Below are 23,676 nucleotides of genomic sequence, written 5' to 3'. Positions count from 1 at the left end.
GTGGGGAACTCCTAATTTGAAGCAGCAACTTTTCCACGTGTCGTCGAGAACCGGACATGATAGCGCCTTTGAATTTTAAGATTGGGTGGACAATCATTCCAAAAAAGTGAAACCGCAGAATAACTGACTGTGTCAAGTGTCGAGGTGAAAATAAAGATCGAATGTAAAAAATCACGCCTGATAGTTTTATTTAAATAAAAATTTGAGTTTTAAAAATTAAATTTTTTAAAGTAATCAAGTTTAAAAGTCTGACTCTAATAAACTCTATAAAAAAGAACTCAGGTTGATCAGTCCTTCAAGTCCTAATAAACTTTATTACCTTATATATATAGATACACATGCATACATATATTTGATTAACAATGATACAATTTGGTTAATATTTATTATAGATGATGAACAAAAAATTACAAAGATAATTAACATTAAAACTCTACCTTTATTATTAACAAGTGAACCTATATTTAATAGATCTAATATTTTATTTTTAAATAATGACGAGAAGAATTTAAATTTACATTGACGAAGATTAAAAATCTTCATCTTAAATTTAAAATTTTAAATTTTTGTTGAATTTTATGTGAGATTTTAAATTATTTTATGTTAAATTTTAAAATATTTTATTTAAATTAAAATGTTAGATTATTTTAAAATAGAGGGTTTAAGAACTCGACTCTGAACTCTATAAATGAAAATCAAGCTTTAAAATTAAATTAAATTTGAAATAATTAAATTTTAAAACTTAAATCATTAAAGGTCAGGTTCATAAAAGATTAGGTTTACAGGGGTCAAGCCCAATCGTGATTCTCACCTTTATTAAAGCGTGGCTAAGGTCATAAGATTGCAATTTCTTTCAATCAGTTTCCTTAACATCCCGCCTCGTATGCGCTGATGACCTGCTCTGTCCTTGAATATTCAAACACCAAACAGCCCACGTGCATATATCATATCCAATTATCGGTCGCTACGTGCCTAATCAAATTTCCTATCTCTCGTAAACGTTTAGCACGCAAGGTCTTTTCAATTGCTTGCCAAAACAATAGTAAAAAGGAGTTTTGTTCTACATGCAACTGTAGGTACAAGCCAGCTTATGAGAAATTAAGAATACTTTTCAAAGGCATGGATGCATATGTCAATTATTGGGCTGGCTAGGGAACATGTCTGTCTCTGATGACTTTTCTATACTCATTGACTGACCGACTGAGTAACATATGTAGCCTGTCCATGGCAATCAATTAACCATACATTGATTTAATTAAATTAACTCTGTGATGGGTATGAGTCGATTGGTTCTAATCTATAATGAAGTTGGTTGTGTGAAACAACACTGGTTTCACATTAGAGAAACCCCAGTCAAAGCAAAGAAAGATAGGTAAGAATAATGAATCTATATATAAAGGGACAGAAGAAAGGCAAAGAGATCAACGAGAGGAAAAGAAACGATCAAAGAGGGTGAGGGGATGCTGTCGCAGGAGATATGGCACTGCATATTGTTTGATAACTAAACATGCAGTGCCGTTCTCCTCTGACAATATCCCTCTCTCTCTCTCTCTCCCTCCCCCCCTCCCCTTCCCTCCCCCCTCGAGTTTCATACCATCCTGGTCTTCTGCTCAATCATTCCAACACAGATCTGATGAAGAAGTAACAGCCAGCGTAAGATTGTTTATTATTATCAATTTCAGTGTGCTGCAATTCATCTCTGGCGTGCATGGTTGATCGTTTGCCTGCATCATTGTTTTTGGAGAATTGCAGCTAATCTTGCCTGTTAAAGGCCCATTTAATAATCCATGTCGTCAATCTGTATCGTAATGGCTCCACGTAACCATCCTTGGTGTTGAGCTCTTTCCACTTGCTTTTCGTTCACCTTCCAGATCTTCACTGACAGTTTATTTATTTATCCCTCATGCCTCTCTTGAGGTCAGCAAAAGCTCTTACCTACAGTCACTGTCATATGCTGAGTGACTGAAAAATTCTCATCTGGCTGGGCTCCCTCATTCGCCAGATGACTGGGTCTTCCTTTCTTTGGGAATTAGGATGGGAATATCACAGAAGCCGTTAACCAATATATGCATTCTTTCTTCCACTTTCCATCATATCCACATTTGCAGTATTAGCTCCACTCATTTTGTTTGCCAAAAACAAGGGAATTTTTTAGAGATGGCTTAACAATTTGACATTTATTATATTTTATGTTACGGTAAGTTTACTATATTTATAAATGATATATCATTATATACCAATAATAAAGTCTTCATAAATTTTTAAATTTTTAATAATAAATTCTGTATATATCAATGTAAATTGATTATACTCTTATATTTTCAAAACTTTGATCCATATTTTTTTAGTACGGGGTTTTTTGCCACTAGTAAGCTAATTTATTCAAAAAGAAAAAAACACTTGTTTCCCGCCTTCGTTTGCAAGCATAACTGTGTTTCCGTATTGGAATGTTTTTTTTCTTTACACCAGAGAATGTATTTGAATTTATATTCGGATACTTAAATCGACTAATAAATGTAGGCAACTGTGCTTGTAATTTTTTTTAAAAGTGAATTCAAGTTCGTAAACATAAAACGAAATAAAGAATTTTGGCGTGGTGTCGAAAAAATATTATAGTCTTAATAGTGATTTTATTTTATTATACTTTAAAATATAAATTTGAAAATCATTTTTCATTTAAAAACCTGAAAGTTCGTTTCGTGTGACGCGCGGATGAGATGTACTTGAAATTAAAAAGATAAATTTTTTTCCAATGCTTAAGAAATATGTTAAATATTGCTTAAGGTAATGCGTATAGTTTAAGAAATCTGTTAAATAACCTAAATTCGAGCCAACTTTGACATTATTTATAATTACTTTTAATAAGATGATACATGTGTGCAATAAAAAATATGAATTTTTCAAAAGTAAAGAAAAAAGACTAAACACCTTTCCATTACTTCATTCATTTACAATATCTTTTTTCCTTGACTCAATATTTCTCCCATGCAACACATGGATTAAGCTATTATAAAATTGAATTTATTTATTTTGTAAAAATTATTTTTAAAGAGCGGCATAAAAATAAAGTATGTCTTTAAACATGAATGTGATAAGATTTCAAACATTGAATGGTCAGACTTGTTAAAAAACCCTTATATCATACCAATGCCATTTTAATTATAATAAACACGCAGACTGCTCCTGTGACCTTACATGATGGAAACCTAGGATAGAATGGGTCAAGTCGACGTGGGGATAAAGATGGAAATGAGCAGCCAAGAAAACAACGAAATGTAAATAAACAAGGGAACGTGTTTTGATTGTGCGTCCATGTTGTCACTTTAAATTACATTTCATTTTTGGAAAATTACATTTAAGACTTGATACAAATTAATTAAGTCCACATATTTTAAAAATTACTAAATGTAATCTTTAAAACAAGAAAGGTAATGGTTATGCAAAATAAAGAAAGATATTTTTTGAAATGAAGCCAGACTTTAAAGAAGGGTTGTGTAAATTAAGCTTCAAAATTTCTAGAATTTTCAGGATTATTCCATGGCCATTGAATTCCAGCCTCGATGAATCAGTCATATATGCAAAATATTAATGTTAATTGTTCTTAAATACTAATTTATCACGTCACCAAGCCTTTACCAAATGTTAGAGCTGTCAATTAGGATCAATTATTGAAAGGTCAATGTCAAAATAAATTAGCCCTGTTAAGCTCGATTTCATGTTAGAGTTCCATTTTGACCGTCTGGGCCCTTGCCCTTAGCGCCTCAACCCTATATTTATTTTATTTTATTTTTTAATTTAAAATTTTAAAAAATATATTTAAAATCTAAAAAATTTATTATGCATAACATTAAGTATAGCATAATAAATTTAAGATAATTCACATAATAATAAATTTAAGTCTGATCAAGAGTAGTAACATTACAAAATCAACACCAATAATAATTAAATTTTACTAACATCATCAGCTAAATCTTAATAATTTTTATTATCATAAACATCAATATAATTTGATCCTTCTCCTTGTGAAGTCTCATCGGTTATTACACATAACATATAGTTTTGTAATGTTTATTTTTATATTAAATTTTAAAAAAATATAAGAGGTTTTAAAAGAACTGGATCTTTTACTTTCAAGCTTTTACACCTATAAAAAGCCTAACAATTAATTTTTTAAATTTAAAAGAGTCAACCCAATGGGTTCAATTCTAATTGATAACTCCACCAAGTGCTAAACACGTGTATATACATTCACATGGCAATGGTGCATGCACAAAGTTTCTTTTTTTTTTTGTTGAAAATCAATCAATCAATCTACTACTGAAACAAAGTATAATAGCTTCTTAGTGTACACTTGCATGCAGTAAAAAGCCATTGCACTTAATATTTTTATTGTTTTTTTAAACATATATTTTTAAAAATATTTTTAATGATAAGTTATTAAAATATATTTATTAAGAAGTTAACACCATAAAAAGCTGCCTTTAATATTTTTATTTTAGCTTTTTTAATTTTATGAAATTTTTAGATTTTTTAAATTTACCCATTTATTTTGCATTTTTATTTTTAATTTTTTAAGTGACTCATAACTGCACATTATATATGGGGTAATAAATCATTCTCTCCATTAAAAAATGTAAGGTATTTTTCAAGGGGTTGAATGTTAAAAAATGTAAAGTATTTTTAATTTTTTAAAGTATAATTATTACCTTTTTTTTAAAGTATCCTTATTGAATAAATCAATTTATATTTATTTTAAAGTAAAATATTCTATTAAATAAGAGTAAATATGTAAATATAGGGTTATTTTAAAATCATACAAATACTTTATTTGAGGGTGAGATTCGATTAAAAATATTTTATATTTTTAAATGAAGAGGTGTGAGTTATAGTGTGTTGTTAAAATTTTTAGTTCTCATGGGTGGTAAGTTACTAAATATTTCTTTACATTATTATTTAGACTAAGTTTTAAACTAAATGAGTTCAAATATTATAAAATAAAATAAGGTTTGTATTATTTATATTTTTAATATGCATCAAAATGAAAATAGAATAAAATAAAACAAGTTATTTCTTATATTTTTAATTTACAAGGGATGATAAATTTTGAATTGCACGTTGTTGCTAATATTCTTTTTAATGCGCACGTAGTTAACAAATTAAAAAGAGTGATGAGTATTATCTAAATTTTTTCTCATCATTTTAATGTATTACTTATACTTTGATGAGTACGGTGTTAAAAATAGGGAAATATAGTTGAAAGTTTTTAATTGATTTTTTCTTTTTTTTTCTCTTTCACTTTCTCCCCATTAAAATGTTATAATTCTACTTTAATTATCTTAACGAGACGGTGTCACATGAAAGGAATTCATATCAATATAAATTTTATGTTCTTGAATTTTTAAAATCTTTTTTGTAAACCAAACAATCCATTGAAATTTAAATTGTTTCTTTTTATTTTCTCACCATTGAAATCTTTTAGCTATAGCTTTTTTCATTTTTTTAAAAGAGAGACATTTATTTCTCATATCCTGTTGTATAATTGCATTTGCATGCTTTAAATATATGATATATAATCACCCTAAAATAATAAAATATATAAGTAACTAATATTAAATAAATAAGACATTAATACAGGTTGAAGATTCTGCTTAGTAAATTAAAAGAATCATTCTATTAATATGCAATAGATAAATGTTTTTGTCGTGAAAAAAAAAACTAATGTTTTTAAAATTACATTACATTGCAATATTTCATATATCATGTATGGTGAAATATTTCTCGCGTCGGGACAAGTTCTAGTTATACCAAAAAAAAAAAATCCTGTTGAAAATAATATAATATACACAAAGAGCCGGGCTGGCCATATGCACAAAATAAGCTAAGCGGTAAAGTGGCGTGTATGTGAATCTAGAAAGACAATATTCTCACAATAACTTGATTATCTTTCATTGATTTTCCCACGCACGCAAAAATGAAGATGACGGTAATGAATAAGAGGCTGGGAGGCCTCAGGCACAACTTCCAAAAAGAAAAAGAAAAGGAGAAAAAACGATAAGAGGGGCTAACTTTAAGATAGACATCACGCCACACATTTTTGGATTGATCGGTTTCCTCTTCCAGCCCTCACCCTACTCCTTGTTAAATTTAGAGATTAAATATTTTAATTTTAATTTTATATTTATTAGCATAAAAAATTAATTTTTTTGTATTAAATCTGATTAGCAATTTAGATAATTCAGATTTAATACAAGTGGTTCAAATTTTTATAAATTAATTATGTAAATATATTCTAAACAGTTTATATTAAAATTTTTTAATTAATAATTTTTTAAAATTTTCCAGAAGAATAGCATTTTTATTTTTAATAGATAATTATCAAAATAAAATTTATAAAAATTATAAAAAAAATTAAATCTACACCATTCAAAGTAGATATGTACAGTCATTTTTATAAAAATTATGAAAAAATGTAATATTAAATTTAAACTATTGGAATAACTAGAGTGATCATTCAGCAAATTTATTAAAATTATTATAATTTTTACAAATAATTAATTTTATAAATAAAATTAAAAATTTAAATTTGAAGCATGTGAAGAGGAGGGTGGAAGTAGGGGCTCCTCTTGGTGGAAAGCCACCTTCCACTTTCTATCACATTCAGATTTTTTTTCTCTCCCTCCGCATTCACCATATTAATATATTACATCCTTAAGATAATCTAATGAAAGGACTCAATAAATATTATAAAATTCTCTAGCAGTAATTAAAAAAAAAAATTGCCTGCCATCCATTGGGTGCCTTTATAATAACTTTGTGTGTGTATATGAATTTAAATCCTCTTAAAAGAAAATGTGTGAATTTATGTAAAGTATTTTTAAAATATTTTTATCATTTGATTATTTTTTAGAAAATATAAAATACTTTCTTCTTTATTTAAATTCATCTTAATTTTAGAGAATTTAAATTTAAATCCTATATGTGTGTGTGTATTATAGGAAAAGACTTAAGTACTTAAATATTATCTCAAATATTTAATATACTGTTATTCAATCAAGAAGATTAAATAAGTAGATTTAAAGTGTTAAAAAGATTAATAACATGTTTGTTATCAACCTATTATTTATGAAGCTGTTAATATAACTTATAAAATCAATTATATTATTTATTAAATTTTAATATACTGGAATAAGAATAGTTTGATTATTTTATTTTATAATATTATTTCACTTCAGCCTGATATCCTGAAATCAAATTTTGGATTGTATTTGGTGGTTTCATTCCATGATAATTTATTCCGTAAATCTGGAAATCCTTTTTCCCTAAATAAAAGTAAAAAAATCCCCTGGCAGACGCGCTATTCACTTTCTGGATCGCGGCAGCACCCTTCATCTCCGTCACTCATCTTCTCTCAGTTCTCGCTCTCTCTATAGTCTCTACCTTCTGCTTCAATTCATTCCAAACCTTGCGTCAGTATATGTGGCTCTCTTATCCTAACACACATCATCAACTTCTTTTTTCCCTTCCACCTGTGCCCTACCAAACGCTGCTTGCACAGGTGGCATGCTGTAAATCAGAATGACTGAGAAATCAGTTTCCCCCCTTTTTTTTTATAAATTATAATTATAAATATGATATGATTTCGGTTGATGGTGCTGATTTATTTATTTATTTATTTTTTTAAAATAACTCGGGCCACTAAAATTTATTCCAAAATTCTTCTTCCGCAAAATGGCAAAACCGAGCCGACAAAGCTCACTCGGCTTCTGGAAAAACATCACAAGCGTCTTTGACCTAGCACCTCTCTGGCTCCCGCCAAACCTCCCTGATATCGCCCTGTTTCCCCCCAAAGCCCTAACTTCTCATCATTCTGTTAACACCATTGTCTAACTTTTTGTCGATTCAACTATTCTTACTGCAATTTTTGGCACTTTTTGCTGAATTGAATTGATTGCTGATTGGACGCGAAGGCAAAGAGCGGGAGATGTCACAGAAGTTCTCGCCAGCTCTTCGGATTGGAGATCTCAATGATTTCATAGCGCCATCTCAGGCATGCATAGTCTCTCTCAAGGGATTAAAGTCTAGCACCACCAAGCCCGACAAGACTGAGGTATTCGGTTTTGGTTTCATTGTTTCATTGAAAACTGGATAAAGTTATGCTGGTTATTTAGCTATGCTTGCTCATGAAATATATGTCAATTTTATTTTTCCGACCCCAAAGGTATGAAAAGAATATGCTATCCATGGGTGATTGATGATATGCAATTCTTTTTGAATTAATGTTACAGCATGCTATTCAAAATTGGATGAAGTTTTGAATTTTCTCTTAATTATACCAGATCATCAAAAGAAAAAAAATTGCCGATAGATAGTGTTAATTTGACTCGTTCCATATAAATGTGATTGAAGGTTTCGAATGCCAAAAAGCAATCACAGCCAGAACCTGTCAAGATTTCTCTGAAGGACTGCTTAGCATGCAGGTGAGTCATCATACTCTTTCGCTGCGTCATATGAATTGCTGTAGGATGTGTAATTTGACTTGGAATCCATGCATAGGCTATTTGTATGTTTTTTTTTTTTTTGATAAGTTCTATTTTATTGGTATTTTTTCAATGAACGAGGTTGTTGCCTTTTTGGATTGTTGAATACTAATTTCTTGTTGAATTTTTATGTAAATTTGGTTGTTCACGTCTTGGTATTTGTTTTTTTGGTCTCATAAATGTAAATTAAATTAACAATGTAACGACATGTAGCATAATTTTTTATAGTCGCTTCGTCATTACTTGTTTATTATATAGATTGAGCGAAGATCAACTATAAGTTTCATAGATGGTGTATCGATACAGTTATTATTTGAGGGATCAAATTGAGAAATACCCCATATGCAATGGATCAAATCGATTAGACAATTCTATGAGAGACCAAATTATAAATATCCCATTACTAGGGAGGAAACAAGGGATTTGAGCCAAATACTTTGTAGCTTTGCAATTTAAAGTCCTATGTCACAGACCCTATAAAATCGATATTATCAACATGTCTGTTGGGTAATAGGAATCAAAATGGTGAGATTTCTTCATTTCAAGTTGCAAAAATCTGATGAGATTGATATAAAGGAAGCTTTTTTAAAGCTTGGCAATTTTTTTCTTGGTACAAGTTCTAACTGGAAGTATAATTTTTTGACAATCCAGTGGGTGTGTCACATCAGCAGAGACAGTTATGCTTGAGAAACAGGGTTTGGATGAGTTTCTGTCCAATATTAATAAAGGAAAGGCTGTGATTGTGTCTCTCTCCCCCCAGTCAAGGGCTTCACTTGCAGTTCATTTTGGCATTTCTCCACTTCAGGTGACTTATGGGATATTGCCTTTTGTCGTCATGATTAAATTTTTAATATATTTGGCTGAAATTCATCATTTTTCTTCTCTTTCCCCATCAGTTTACACGTGAAAGTTTTGACATTTCAGGTTTTCAGAAAGTTGACAAGATTTCTCAAATCCTTGGGAGTGAAGGCAGTTTTTGATACAAGTTGCAGCAGAGACCTAACGCTTATTGAATCTTGTAATGAGTTTATCTCAAGGTATAAACAGAACCAATTGGTTGATGCTGAGTGTTCTAAATCAGACCTACCGATGATTGCATCAGCATGCCCAGGTATATATCTATGTTTGCATATCAATATCTGGAAAATGTCGGTCATATTGCTTCTATAAAGCACACAATTACGAGAAAAACAGGTCCATGTCACATGTGTAAAATGTTAGATAAATATATTCTAAATATGAACAAATACATGTAATCTGCTTAAGATGTATTCATCATGTGTTCAAACATGTTAGACAAGCGTTCAAGAAATGTTATGATACTTTATTTATTTTTTTTATTTTTAAATCTAATGGGAAACTTGATTGGGATTTCAGAGTGTGGTATGGACCACTGAGTTCCTCAAAGACACATGATTTATCTATTCAATTTTTTGTATTTTGGGGTATAGCATACACATTGAGAGAGGGAAGGAGGGGTTGGGAGTGCTTAAATTTACCATGCAATGTGTTGGATAGAGTTGGGTATGGGGTCAAGAATAGGGTGAAGAAAATGCTGGCCAGTTCAATTAACAGTTGTTTTTTTATAGGCTGGATATGCTATGCCGAAAAGCAACTTGGATCCTTTGTTCTGCCTTATATTTCAACAGTCAAGAGTCCTCAGCAAACAATTGGAGCTATCTTAAAGCACCATGCATGCCAAGATATGGGATTTAGGTAGGCTGTCCATTTAATTATCTGTTTTCTGTCCATATGGGTTTGAGTAATAATATGATTGGAATATTTTTTAATCTACTGTTGACTTTTCAAAATCCACCATTTCTTTGATCAATGTTTCTTTTGTATGCTCGAAATGATAGGCTAATTTTTCTTAATATTTATTTGCTTAATAAAATGTCTGGTGAATTGTCTGGCAGAGCTGAGGAAGTTTACCATGTTACTGTGATGCCTTGTTATGATAAAAAGCTGGAGGCTTCTAGGGATGACTTTGTTTTTGACTTGGAGTTCCATGAAAATACGGATCAGAGTGAGTTTAATAGAATTCCAGAGGTAGATTCAGTATTGACAACTGGAGAGGTTTTGGAATTACTTCAGGTCAGAAGTTTCTATGTTCTCATTCTAATAAGTTTTTCCCTTTTAGCTCGTGTTATCTAGTATTAATACCTTTAATGATCCAATCTTACAGTTAAAAGAAGTTGATTTCGGGAGTTTGGAAGAGTCCCCTTTGGATAGACTGTATGGACCTCTTATTTTAGTTGATTTTCTCTGTTTGTCAATTGTCAAAAATTAGTGTTTATATGCTGCTTCTTGCAGGCTGACAAATGTTAATGAAGAAGGATACCTTTATGGGGTCCGTGGAAGCTCTGGAGGTTATGCAGAAACAATTTTCCGAAATGCAGCAAAAACACTATTTGGAAGACAAATTGATGGCCCTCTAAACTTCAAAAATGTTAGGAATTCAGATTTCCAGGAAGTTTCTCTGGAGGCATGTTCTTGTAAACTTATTCATGTTACTTATATATGTGTCTATTCCTTGTAAGTTGTAAGCTTGTCGTTTGAACCCAAGATCTCAATATGTCTGGTTATGGAAGTGCCAATTAATTATCCAGAAAAAATATTATTTTCAGGGTCCATTATTTATCCTTAATGCAATGTTGCTATGGTAACCTGATACTATCATGTACCTTAGCCACAGGGTTCTTGATGTCACAGTAGTTAAAACAGTCTCTGCAGGTTGCTTTTTTAAGCTACAGTTCATTTCTCTGGCTCAATATATTAATTCTGTATTATTATTGTCTATGCAGGTGGAGGGAAAAACTGTGTTGAAATTTGCTCTATGTTATGGTTTCCGAAACTTGCAAAATATTGTTAGAAAAGTTAAAAGTGGGAAATGTGATTACCATTTCCTGGAGATCATGGCATGCCCTTCAGGTCGTGGTCTCTTACTAGAAATTCCGTTACTTCAATTGATGTGGTGTTGCTTTAATGAGGCCAGGAAATTGGATATGTATTGACTAAAATGAATTGAACCAGGTTGCTTGAATGGTGGAGGTCAAATCAAGCCAAAGCCAGGACAATCTCCGAAAGAGTTGAGTGAATTATTGGAAATTGCATATATGGAAAATGTAAGTTTAATCTGTCTAGCGAGTATTTCATGGTCGCACTCATTTTGCATGGCAGACATACTCATGATATGTGTGTGTGTGTGTGTGTGTGTGTGTGTGTGTGTGTGTGTGTTTGTGTGTTTTGGTGTGGGTTGTCTGCATCTGCATCTGCATGTGAGGTGTGAGCATATTAATGGTTCATATTCTTGTTACATTTGTCATTCTGACCCTTATGAAATCTTTCTTCCATTTTTTTTAAAAAATATTTTATCCTTTATCATTCCTATAGGAGGAAACGTAAGATATTCAAAAATGACATTTGCATTTTATATGGAAGGTGAAACCTAATTCAACCAAACTTATAGTTAATGGATCCCTTCGTATAAGCCAATTTCCAATTTTTTTTTTTTGTTCCTTTTGTTTTGGTTAAGGAGGGGGTTGGGAGAGGTGAAAGTTCGAAGTCTTGTATTTCTTAACAAACTGTTTTTCTGCAAAAAAATTTGAAATTAAATTTTTGTCAATTTGCTAGGTTTTGGTAGCGGATCCCTTTAAGAATCCTATTGTGAGAAGTTTATATGACAAGTGGCTTGAGCAGCCCGGGTCTGAAAAAGCTAGGAAACGCATTCACACGGATTATCATCCTGTTGAGAAAAGCATTACTTCTCAGTTGAACTGGTGAGAAGATTCGGCTTAGAAGACGTTAATGACCTTCATTCCCTTTCCGGTGTGGAGTTGAAAGTTTTGTATTCATTATTGTCAAGGTAATATTCCTGTATCAGGTAGTAAGTTTCCTTGAATCCCTTTGCCCTTCAATGTTTGCATCTATGGAGTCATACAGTTTATCGTAGTTAACAGTTTTTCTCATCCGCACGAAAGTATATACCCTTTCAATCTGAAACTATTTACTAACATGAAAGAATCTCTACATATTACTTTCTAGATTTTTGGTTTAGTTGTTTACTTCTTCCATAGGGATGAGTTCTGGTTTCTCAGCAGAAGATCCAACCACTTCTGCCTTTTATATATAGATATGTGAGTGATTATGTTGGAGGATGATAGAGGCCTGTTGTTATAGCATTATAATATTGACATTTCTGTTATTGTTGTTATTAGTTACTGTCATTAGTTGTTTGTTAGTGTTGGTTAGGATTATAGCTGTTGGGGGTAGGTGAGAGTTAGAGGCCTGTATAAGTGGCTGGTTACCTACGTAAACTTCATGGCTTAGTATAATCAGACTCACTGCATTTCTCTGAATCTCTCTACCTTTCTGATCTCCTCTCTCTCTCTCTCTCTCTCTCTCCGTCTCCTCTGTTTCCCTCTCTTTCTCTTCCGAATCACAATCATGGATCACCTGTACGTGGATTGGTATCTAAAAGCCACCCTTTGTTTTCAGGGATAGTAAAATGCAAAGCATTATTCATTGTTTAATTTTTATTTGTTCTATTTTTACTTGTTCCTCTGAGATTCCTGATTCCAATTTCTTTATGCGTCTTCTGAAAATTGCTGTGCTCAAGTTCGTAATTATAGTGTAGAAAGTAGTCTTGCGTAAATTTAGGGAACTGCGGGAGAGTAGCGGCATTGTTGGAATGCTATATTTTTCTTTCAAATTTGAAGTAAATTTCTGGGGTCTTGGCAATAATAGAACAAGATTTTGATGTACATGAGGATGATGTCCTTTTCTTTTACCCCGTCCCAGGCAGATATTACAGAAGTAAAAACCATAAATTACACAGGCAGGGGAGGTCGAGCAAAGTGAAGGATAAGGATGATAAAAACACGGGTCAGCAGTATCGCCAAGACTTTTAAGGGTATGTATGGATTGAAGAAAGAAGGGATTGTGTTGAATTATATTTAAATAATAATCTATTCCTTCAAGTCAATCCTTTCCCAATCCAAATATTCCCTTTGTGAAACCTGTTTAGCTAAAGCCTTGAGGTCATTTCAGCAATAAAAGCCATACAAAGAATGTACATGGATGATTCAGGTTTGTAAATAAATATGAACTTGAGTTCATGTTTTGGAGCACTGGCTTTAACGCTCTGGATTTATGCTTGTTAATTTAATTGTAATCTCACCTCGTGATCTTTGGGTTTTCATCTCGAGATTATTATGGAATTACGTGTTGCTAGAGATTGATTATTCATATTGGTTTTTGGCCAGCTTGAATTATCTTGTGTGTAATTTATTCTCTAATTTCAATGTACATTTAATATATCCCTTTAAATAATGGACGAGTTATTCCCATTTTACTTAGATATGCAAGTTAAATGGTCTTTCTATATATTATAAAATGAAATTCCAAGAATCGTATATGTTTAGGAAGTCTGTGTTTTCCAAATGAGTGTTTTTGGGTACGTTTTTATAGTTCTAATTTATCGCTCAAGTTTTGTTTTTGGAAAAACAATTACTTTATTTTAATTCATATACCGTTATTGAAGTACGGTTTTTTGGCCCCCCTCCAAAAAAAAAAAGAAAGAAACAAAAGAATATAAGTATTTGTGCTCATATTTCTCATTGAAATTAATTTTGAATGCAAGCTGTGATTGGATGAAGTTATATTATATTTATGTTTTTGACCGAATGAGGTTCTATGATATCAAGTATGATTAAATGATGAGAAGTTGGGGCATCAAATCTTATTTTGTGGATGGGTTATTTATAAATATTTTTGTAAGTACTTTTTTGAGCATAAAAGTGCGTCTTTATTTTGGTGGGTTCTTGTGATTTAACTTGCCTAAGGTTTTTGTACCAAAAAAATAATGATAATGAAACGTCGTGGTAAAAGGGAATTATATCTTTGAAACGTAGATGTGATAAGATTTCAAGTCATTGAATGGTCTTACAGTTACTTCTTTAGTCTTCTTTATAACGTAGGAAGATAAAATTATTTTTGATCATATTTATAAATATTTAATTATTTTTATATTTATCTTTATTTCTTACCCTTATTAAATTTAGAAACAATTATTAAAAATAATTTTTTTGGTTTTAATTAGGGTAGAGATTAAAATTTAACAAAATTTAAAATAGTTAATAAAATTTAAAATTTTTTAATTTCAATTAAATTGTTAAAAGTGACATGTAAATAAAATTAAATATAATAATTTAAAAACTCCTTACATTGACCAGATATTATTAGGGTTGTATATATGTATGGTTGGCTAGGGCTTCATTCCAACTCAATACCCAACCCAATGCAATAGTTTGTGCATCGGCTTGCCTTTAGATTCAAGTCGGGTTTAGCCCATTCCAAAAAATATTTTTTAAGAATGTTTTAAAAAATATGAAATTAATTTTTTAATTAATAAAAAATATTTAAAATATATGCTTAATAATCATCTATTATTTTTACTTAATGTAAACTTATAAAATTAGAAAGATCAATTTTACATTTTCATAAATATTATAAAAATATAAAATTATAAAAAAATAATAACAGCAGCAACAATAACAACAACTCTAAACAAAAATAATACTACAAATATTTTTTTTACAAAAATTTAAAAGAAAAAATAAAAATTATATATGTCTTTGGGTCAACTCGGGCAGGGCAGATATTAACCATCACTTGACACTGGCCCCAAGTTTAGCCCGAGCTGGGCTACTAGGCTGCATGAACAGTTCTTGATATATAAATAAAGCACACGGCGTGACGGTATATAATAAAAGCTAGGGGCCTAGGATATATATAGAATTGGTCAAGTCCTTGTGATAAAGAAGGGGACGTGCAACCAAGAAAAAAAGAATGAAAAGAAAAAAAAAAAAGGGAATGTGTTGGCAGTGCATGTTTGAGGACTCGAATTTAATAAAAATTAAGCTCACATGTTTTAAAAAATTATCAAAACGTTACGGTCAAAAGAAGAAGGTAATGGTTATAAAAAGAGCAAACGAAGAAAGAAAGATATTATATGTTATGAAGCCAAACTTTAAAGAAGATTAGTGTAAGTTAATCTTGAAAACTTCTAGAATTTTAAAGATTATTCCATGCCCATATTGAATTCCAACCTTAATGAATCAGTTATGCATACAATAATATTAACGTTGATTATTCTTAAATGCTACTTTTTTATATCACCAAGTCTCTGCCAAGCACTTGCATCTATAATCGTATCGCAATCATGCATACAGGTACAAATTTTCCTGTTGAAAATAATATAATATACACAGGCCAGGCTGATCATAAGCATAAAGCAAAGCAAGTGTCAGGTATGTGTGAATCTAACTAGAAAGATAATATATTCTCATAATAAAATGATCATCTTTCATTGATTCCCCCTCAACACACAGGGAAGTAATGATGACTATGAAGAATAAAAAGCCTGAGAGCCCCCAGAAGCACCACCCAAAAGGAAAACATAAAAAAAGAAAAAGAAAAGGAGAAAAACAACGAGAGAGATCAACATTTTTAAGATTAAATCTAGAAATTTTATTATTGATCTTATCCATGTTAAATTCACCATATTACTATATACGGAAGAAATGTTTTTTTAAAAAAAATCTCTACATTGTAATAACAAATATTTTTCTCTCGCCATCCATCATCATTAGATGCCTTTGGATTAGCTTGAGCAAGTATGTGCATATATATATATATATATATATATGCATGTATAGATCACATACATGTTTCAATACTATAGACAAGTAAGCGGCTCCAATTCAGAAGAAGGAAAGTAATTAATATAATTTCCAACTCTCTGTGTGTGGGTGTGAACTGTTTTTGTTGTAGACTATATCTATATATCATGATCAGATCAAATTATTTGGAACTATATATATAAGCGTCCTTAAAAGGAAGAAATGAATAAATGGAACACTGTAGATTCAGTGGATGGCATAACTCTACTTAATGAATAACTGTTCTACGTGATGTGATAATAATTGTTTGATTTAATTGAATGATTATTGGAGATTTTGTCATATGATACTAAAAAAATACCAAATCTCAAATTTTTGAAAAAAGTAACATACATAAAGAGTATTCTGATCGAGTGAGTTGTTTTAAATTTTTTTTTAAAAACATATCTTAATAATTTTCACCGTTGATAAAATTTATTGTTTATAATCGAGACACTCATTGTAGATATGAGTGGATTTAATCCATTCCCTTGTATCCAAATAATCTGAAACAGAACTAGTCGTGTTCTGTGTGTTGTTGTTTGCGGAGATAAATTGCCAGTATGTTTCCGGGGGAAAGTGGTAAGTATAAAGGTGATGCCCAAAATCAAGCTTTAAATTACTTGGAATCTTGCGGACGCCCTCAAAATTCAAAAGGCGTGCCGCCCATTGGGGAAATTCGCCACAATTATTAAGACCCAATTTTCCTTCGTCTTTAATGTCTCTCCAATGAAATAGACCCATGTGTGCGTCAAAAGTAATCAAGGGGTGGGACGCAGGGGTAAAAAATGGAGTCCGGTAGTTCACAAACAAGTGAGACGAACAACAATATAATACATGGCATTCGTGCAATAATCAATCTCCCAGAAGATTAACAGACAGAGAAAGAAATGGAAAAATGTGAGGCAAAATCATCAAAATCAGAAATATACAATGGACCATTCATTTTTGCAAGGTTCTTGAAAGAGAAGGCCCAGAAGCAAACAAGAGGTTGAGGGGGTCTTGTCGCAGGAGCGATGACGCTACAGTGTTCAATTCTTTGCATTCCTAGGGTCATCGCCCTGCGACACGATGCCCTCTAATCTCTCTTCAATTTATACACACTCGTATATATATATATATATATTATATCTTACACTTTACACACACACACCCTTCATATATTCGTTCATTTCCTCCCTAGATTTATGTATTTCAGTGTGAGTTTATTAATCTCCAGTGTAGTATTCTTGGATCAGTTCACCATCAGATATACTACTGATCAGAAGCCAAGATGATGATCTATACTCACTGAGGCTCTAATTAAATTAATGCTGATGAATGCATGCCTGCAGCTTCATTGTTAATTTTCAGTAATTGCTTCTTATTTGTATTTGCACTGCCTCTTTATCAGCTCCATCTCGATGGTTTGCCCTAACCTAATTAAAATATCCCTCTTTATGTTTCTTCCAATTATGATTGCATTTTTCTTGGCAGATAATCTACCAATATGGATCACTTGGATGTGGAATATCAGTTACAACGCCTAATTAGTCGGCTCCATTAATTCCAAAAGCAGCATCTCCGTCCTTGTGGACGATGACGTAATACTGTCTCGGTTCATTGGAGATAGGCAATCAGGTTCCACATGTAATTAATTCCTCCTTCGTCTCTTCCATTATTAGCTGTACGTACCATGAACTTGCCTGTAAGTTTCTTGTGGAAATAATGACATTCTTCCATTCAACTCTTGTCTAAACGACTCGTGTTTTACTGATGATGTATGATCAAACCTCCACATTTAAAGCTGATATTTGCTATATTATTCTGATGAGTCACTGCAATTTCAGCGCCCCATTTCGTTATCCTTATTTTTAAATAAACAAGCTTATATACGACGTTGATAATGCTCATACTTCATACTGACAAGAAACTGAATATGATTTCATGTCTGCAGATGATTTCGATCATCTTTGCTTTTTCGGGGATCAAGCACCGACAACACCCAGATCCAATTAACGGAGGGAAAAACACCCTCATCCATTTAAATTGAAAGTTATACTATTAGAGCATGTGACACACACACGACTTCAGATTCATTCGTTCTACTCCATAATTGCCTGATAGATCTTAATCAGACCTTCCCCTTCTCGGCCTGGATGATAAGAATTATATTAAGAGACGATCGATTGATTAGGATTTTTTGAGTTCAGGATATAACATGTTCACCATCTGCTTAGATCATCCATGTTGATTAATTCTTTTGGTGGAACAGATCAGATTGAATAGTTTCTACTTTCATGACAAATTAAATACTATTACACTTTGTTAATTACTCCCTTGTCATGCACGGGAAAATAGCAAGAGATGTAAGAGGGCAGACCAGGTGTGCATAGTGGATAAATTTATATATGTATGTGGATAGTGCTAACACAATCGAATTATTAGCACTAAATCCACATAATAATTATAGCTTTACTATTAGGCAGTGTTTGAATTGATGAATTTGAATTTTAAATTTTAGATTTATAATATTACATATAAAATTCATATATTTAAAATATTTATTTGGATAGTGTAAAAAAATTTTAAAATAAAAGAGATACAAGCTAAAATTTGAAGTAGAAACAAAATATTGACAAGTTTATTTTTATTTTTCAATCAGTAAGAGACAATAACAAAGATGGGAGAAGTGACAAGAATAATAGAGGCACCGATAGTAAAAATTAAAAAAAATGAAAAGTTTGGAGTAGGTGAAATTTCAAATAACGAGGATGCAGAGAGAATTTAAAATTACAAAGAAGTTATAATAAAATATAAAGTTAGATTTGGATCAAATTCAAATCTAAAGACTTTATATATCTAAACGAAAGAAATTTGCATGGTTCAAATCTAAATAAAAAATAACTAATTTCCTTAAACTTTATCATAGATAGAAACTCAAAGATAAGAGAGAGCGTGTGTGTGTGTTATATAGGAACATGTGATAATTAAATCTGTTCCTCTTCGCCGGCTAATATGATTAAGCACATATATAAAAATTACTTTCATTAGACCAAGGCTTTGTTTTCTTAATGAGTATAATTCCAACAATGATTTAACTTAAGGCACGGAGTGATTAAATTAATTACGTTCTTATGTAATGCATATAGCCTGCTAAACATGTGAAGAAGAAGAATACCCTCAAATCAGCAAACTAAGAAGTTCCAAACATGCGGATCAAATTAAGGGAAATACTTTAATTTTTATGCACCAGTTTCTGTGACTTCTTATCAAATAAAAACCCATCCTTACTAGATGGAAAGATATAACGTGACGCGCAGGAATTAGTTCCCTTTATATGCACATATATAGTGGTTAAGAAAATAGTCGCTAAAGTTTAAGAATACCCTCATATGCACTGTTTGCATTGAAACGAGCAAAAACCGATGTAATTAATTAAAGTTGATTCAGATGCATGATCTATTCTTTTCCAACATTCACGCTTTTGTCTGCTAATACGAAGCATCGAGGAAGTAAATACAGACCTTTTTTTATCACTTTTGCAGCTGCTTCCACATGTGAAACGGAGAAGAGAACCTGTCTGATTTACATGCTGCTTTTTAATTAACTTGGATCTTTAATTTATAGACGTCATATAATTCTCCATTCAACTTTGTTTTTTGTCTTTGTTTTTGTTTTAGTTGCTAAGTATTCTAACCCACAAACCCTTGGAAATTTCCAGCAAGAACTTTCTAATTAGGTTGGCCTCGGAAAGTCATTATAGGTCCAAGCTAAGACAAATCTTGGCAGATTTTTCTATTTTAACATACGTCGTCAAGTCTGGCTGCAGTGAACGATCATTAATTATAAATTATTGTTCTTATTGTTGTTGTTGTTGTAATTTGGCGTCTGTTTGCTTTCCAACCTTTTTCTTCCTATTGCAATATCACCGGCTGCCACAGCGTAATTAAAGAATTGCCTTGCTTGTCCCATTTGACAATTCAACATCGTTAATTAATAATAGTAATAATACGATCCTTCTTTTCCCTACTTGTTGGCCGCCAAGAAAACCATCCATTCCAAGCTCTCAAATATGATGGGAAAAAGATCATTAAAGACCCTATAAAGCTACTAATTACAATTAGAGACTTTGAATTATTAAAATCTCAATAATAAATCACTGTCCTTACTTGAAATTAAAAACATACTCTTTCTATTTTTATTTATAGAACAAACTATCACTTTTAGCTTTTTATTATGTTAGCAAAATTACATTTTTCAATAAGTATTTACTGCAAACTTTTTAAATTACTCCTCATAATTTTATCATTTAGAGTTGAAGGCTTAATTAACACAATTAATGAATGGTATTGTAGTCCAATTCTTTATAGTTAATCAATTTTCTTAAATTATGTGATATAGTTTTTCTCTCCTACATATAGAAACAAAAGGAGTATATGAGTTTATAAAATTACCTTTGGGTGCTGTAATTACTATTATGGGTTGGAACTATCATTAATCTTAGTAAAAAAAGGATTCACACTTGAAAATGAGATTAATGATAGTTCCAACCAATAATAGTAATTTCAACTGTCCCAACCCATAACGCATTGGAATTTGGTTATCCCATTTGATATTAATAATAGTTTAAACTCATAATAGTAACTTCAGTAGTTGATTTTTCATGTGGTTTACATATAATGACTATAGTATATTCATAAGTTCATTTTTTAGTTTCATATTGAAGAACAACCAATTTCCAATTGTGTATCTTGATTTTTTCAATTATGATTAATAATAGTTTCAACCCATCATAGTAAGTTTTTTTTTAAAAAAAAAAATTTCAAGTGAGGCCAATTTTATAAACTCATATATGTTTTTTATTCTAAGTGAGGACCATGGTCCATTATTGACATTTCTACAATTTGTGGTTCCTAATTGTGATTGATCGTCTTATGGGGTTTTTAATTGTCATTTTCCCAAATATTAATTAATTAAGAATTGAATCCAGATCATTTAATTTCCTTTCTATTTGATTGATCAGTATAGTGGAAGTTAATATGATTTTTCACTCTGCTTTTGTGATAAATGTGCCATAAGCCAAATTTTACAAATTTGTGAAAAAAAACAATAAAATAAAATAAAGGGAGCGCCCTGCAGATTATGAGTTTATGACCCCAATACCAGACAATATAGAAGAGCATTAAGGGGTGATAAAGTGAGCTGTATTTGAAAATTAAGAGTAGAACATGAGTTGGTGGTGCAAAATTACATTAACAGACAAAGATTGTTTTACCAACTTTTATCTTCTTCTTTTCTTTTTTTGGATAATCAAAGGGTATATCGCATAGCCATAAATTAGTTTAAATTATTATTGATGAGTTACTCCCTCCACAATAATAAAGGTTTATTAATTATTTTGCATAAACTAAGAAAATTAGTTAAACGTAACTGAGTATAAAAAAGTTTTCATGATTTTCTAAAATTATCTCCGTCATTGAGTCATATATGAAGGATGGGCAAAATTTTTTTTTTATTATTTTTGACAAAGAAGCTTGTATTGATTAAGGACCATGAGAATAATTGATGTTGAACTTAAAAAGTTGAATCATAAATATATATGCATGCATATGTCTTGGTTAAGGAAACTGGGCAGCTCATGTCAAGGAAATTATTTATCGATCACGTGATTATGAATAGTCAAATAATTTTCTATTTTCCAAAACTTGTTGGAATCCACTGCCTGTGATGGGCCGGGGTAGGAATTAATATAATAAAGGTTTGGTAAATTTTGTAATTAGTACTTCTATTATTCTAGAGGCTAAGCTTGATTAAATTAAAATTGATTCATGCACCGACGACATGTATACAGACTATAATAAGACGTAAGCCGACCAGTGATCCTCACCTCATCATCAATCAGTGTAATTGCTTGCAAGCTTCGTGAGTGTGGAATATCACAATTTCAACGCCTCCAATCTGGGAATATCTTTCTCCGTCTCTCTCTTGGCAGCTTCGCAGCAATTGAAGTAAGCTGTTATTTTACTTCACTAACCCTACCAACCCTAAATTAAGAAGGAAAAAAAAAAAACTCTATGCACAATATGTGGGCACCTAATATATATACACCCCTTAACTGGGAGGTGGGTGGAGAAAGGATGATTAGTGAGTAGACAATTAAAACAAAGAAAGAGGAGAGTGAGGGTGTCTTGTCGCAGGAGCGGTGGCACCAGCTTCCTTAATTTGCGAAGATTAGTAATGATGCTGGTGCCATCCTCTTGCGACAAGATGCCCTTCGTTCTCCAGCTATATTTATGTGTTTTTGTCTTCATCTTCGATCTTATTATCCACACACACAGCTTGTCTCTCTTTTTCTTTTGGTTATCTGTATTTTTCTATTAGAAGTAATCTTATTTGACGCACCTCTCCCAACAGAGATTTAAACTTTGATTTACATGTATATTGTGAGACACTAACCCTTTCTACTAAATCTAACCTCCATTAGTGTACACAGCTTGTCTTTTAAACAAGAGGTATGGCATATGGTTTGTGTGTACTTTTCTTCTTTTCAGCATAAGTGTGTGTATATATATATTGTGTCTTCTCTTCACATGGAAGTTAGATTATTAATCATCCTTAGGTTATATGTTTCGTTATTATAAATTTTCTTTTGAAAAAGAGAGAAGTCCATTCGTTTTCCTTTATCTCGATTATATTCCCAAATAACTCATACAATCACAATCGTGGATGTTATTATATCATCAACCTTGTGCTATTTCCTTAAACTTACTGAGAAAATTCAGAATTTTTATAACGAACTCAATTTCGTTCAAGATTTGTCAACATGCGTCCATTAGTTTGTTTCTTGTTTGATTAAGCTTATTATGGCCATTTTCAACTTATTGTTGGCGGGTATGGCTCTCTAAAGAATAGAAGAAGTAGAGATGGAGATGAAGTTATGCAAGCATCTTCAAGGCATGGACAATACTTTTCCTTCAGGTTTAATTCACCCCTACTTATTCCAATTTTTTTGGTGCAAATTAGGTTCATAGTGAATTCCCTTGAGAATACAATAAAGACACTTGAATATGGATTGCATCTTCAAAACTTAAGCCAAGACAATGATGGTTTTATAAAGTGATAATTTGACTTTATGTTTGGGGTACTCAATACAAAGACAATGAGTTTTCAACTAGTTGGATGTCTAATATGAAAAATTTGTGATAGTGATATTTATAGATAATAAAATGCCTTGAAGTAGTACCTTTTAAATAATAAAACTTCACTTAAAAGTCGTAACCTACATTAGTTAATTCATCACTCTATGTTAGTTCATGAACCATAACCTTATGCCAGTTCATCAATCATCCTAGATAGTTTAATAATTAAAATTAATCAATGGTTATTTATAGAACTTTTTATAAAAAGCAATATCCTTTTTAATATTGTAGAGCTTT

General features: G+C 31.3%; 1 protein-coding gene across 2 annotated transcripts; it reads left to right on the top strand.

Moving 5' to 3' along the window:
* Positions 1-7,725: 7,725 nt before the first annotated feature.
* LOC129292685 (protein NAR1-like) lies at positions 7,726-13,807 on the top strand. 2 transcript variants are annotated; one of them, XM_054930293.1, is made up of 12 exons: positions 7,726-8,107; positions 8,407-8,477; positions 9,189-9,342; positions 9,462-9,648; positions 10,127-10,253; positions 10,454-10,631; positions 10,723-10,772; positions 10,851-11,022; positions 11,342-11,468; positions 11,571-11,662; positions 12,171-12,402; positions 13,342-13,807. In XM_054930293.1, exons 1-11 carry the CDS (start codon positions 7,982-7,984, stop codon positions 12,318-12,320), a joined length of 1,434 nt encoding a protein of 477 aa, XP_054786268.1. In that variant the 5' UTR covers positions 7,726-7,981; the 3' UTR covers positions 12,321-12,402; positions 13,342-13,807. The 2 variants fall into 2 exon arrangements, with proteins under 2 accessions (XP_054786268.1, XP_054786261.1); XM_054930286.1 differs by having other exon boundaries at positions 7,727-8,107; positions 13,338-13,807.
* The last annotated feature ends 9,869 nt before the right edge of the window (positions 13,808-23,676 follow it).

This window comes from Prosopis cineraria, unplaced genomic scaffold (assembly GCF_029017545.1).
Source record: "Prosopis cineraria cultivar Desert tree isolate PC_DT_omini unplaced genomic scaffold, ASM2901754v1 PC1, whole genome shotgun sequence".
NCBI classification, from domain to species: Eukaryota; Viridiplantae; Streptophyta; class Magnoliopsida; order Fabales; family Fabaceae; genus Prosopis; species Prosopis cineraria.
This window is presented reverse-complemented; position numbering and strand designations above follow the sequence as displayed.

Coding starts and splice junctions, on each gene's coding strand:
- LOC129292685 (XM_054930293.1), top strand. CDS start 7,982: ATGTCACAGAAGTTCTCGCCAGCTCTTCGGATTGGAGATCTCAATGAT. Junction 8,478..9,188: donor AAGGACTGCTTAGCATGCAG/GTGAGTCATCAT, acceptor TTGACAATCCAG/TGGGTGTGTCACATCAGCAG. Junction 11,469..11,570: donor GATCATGGCATGCCCTTCAG/GTCGTGGTCTCT, acceptor GAATTGAACCAG/GTTGCTTGAATGGTGGAGGT.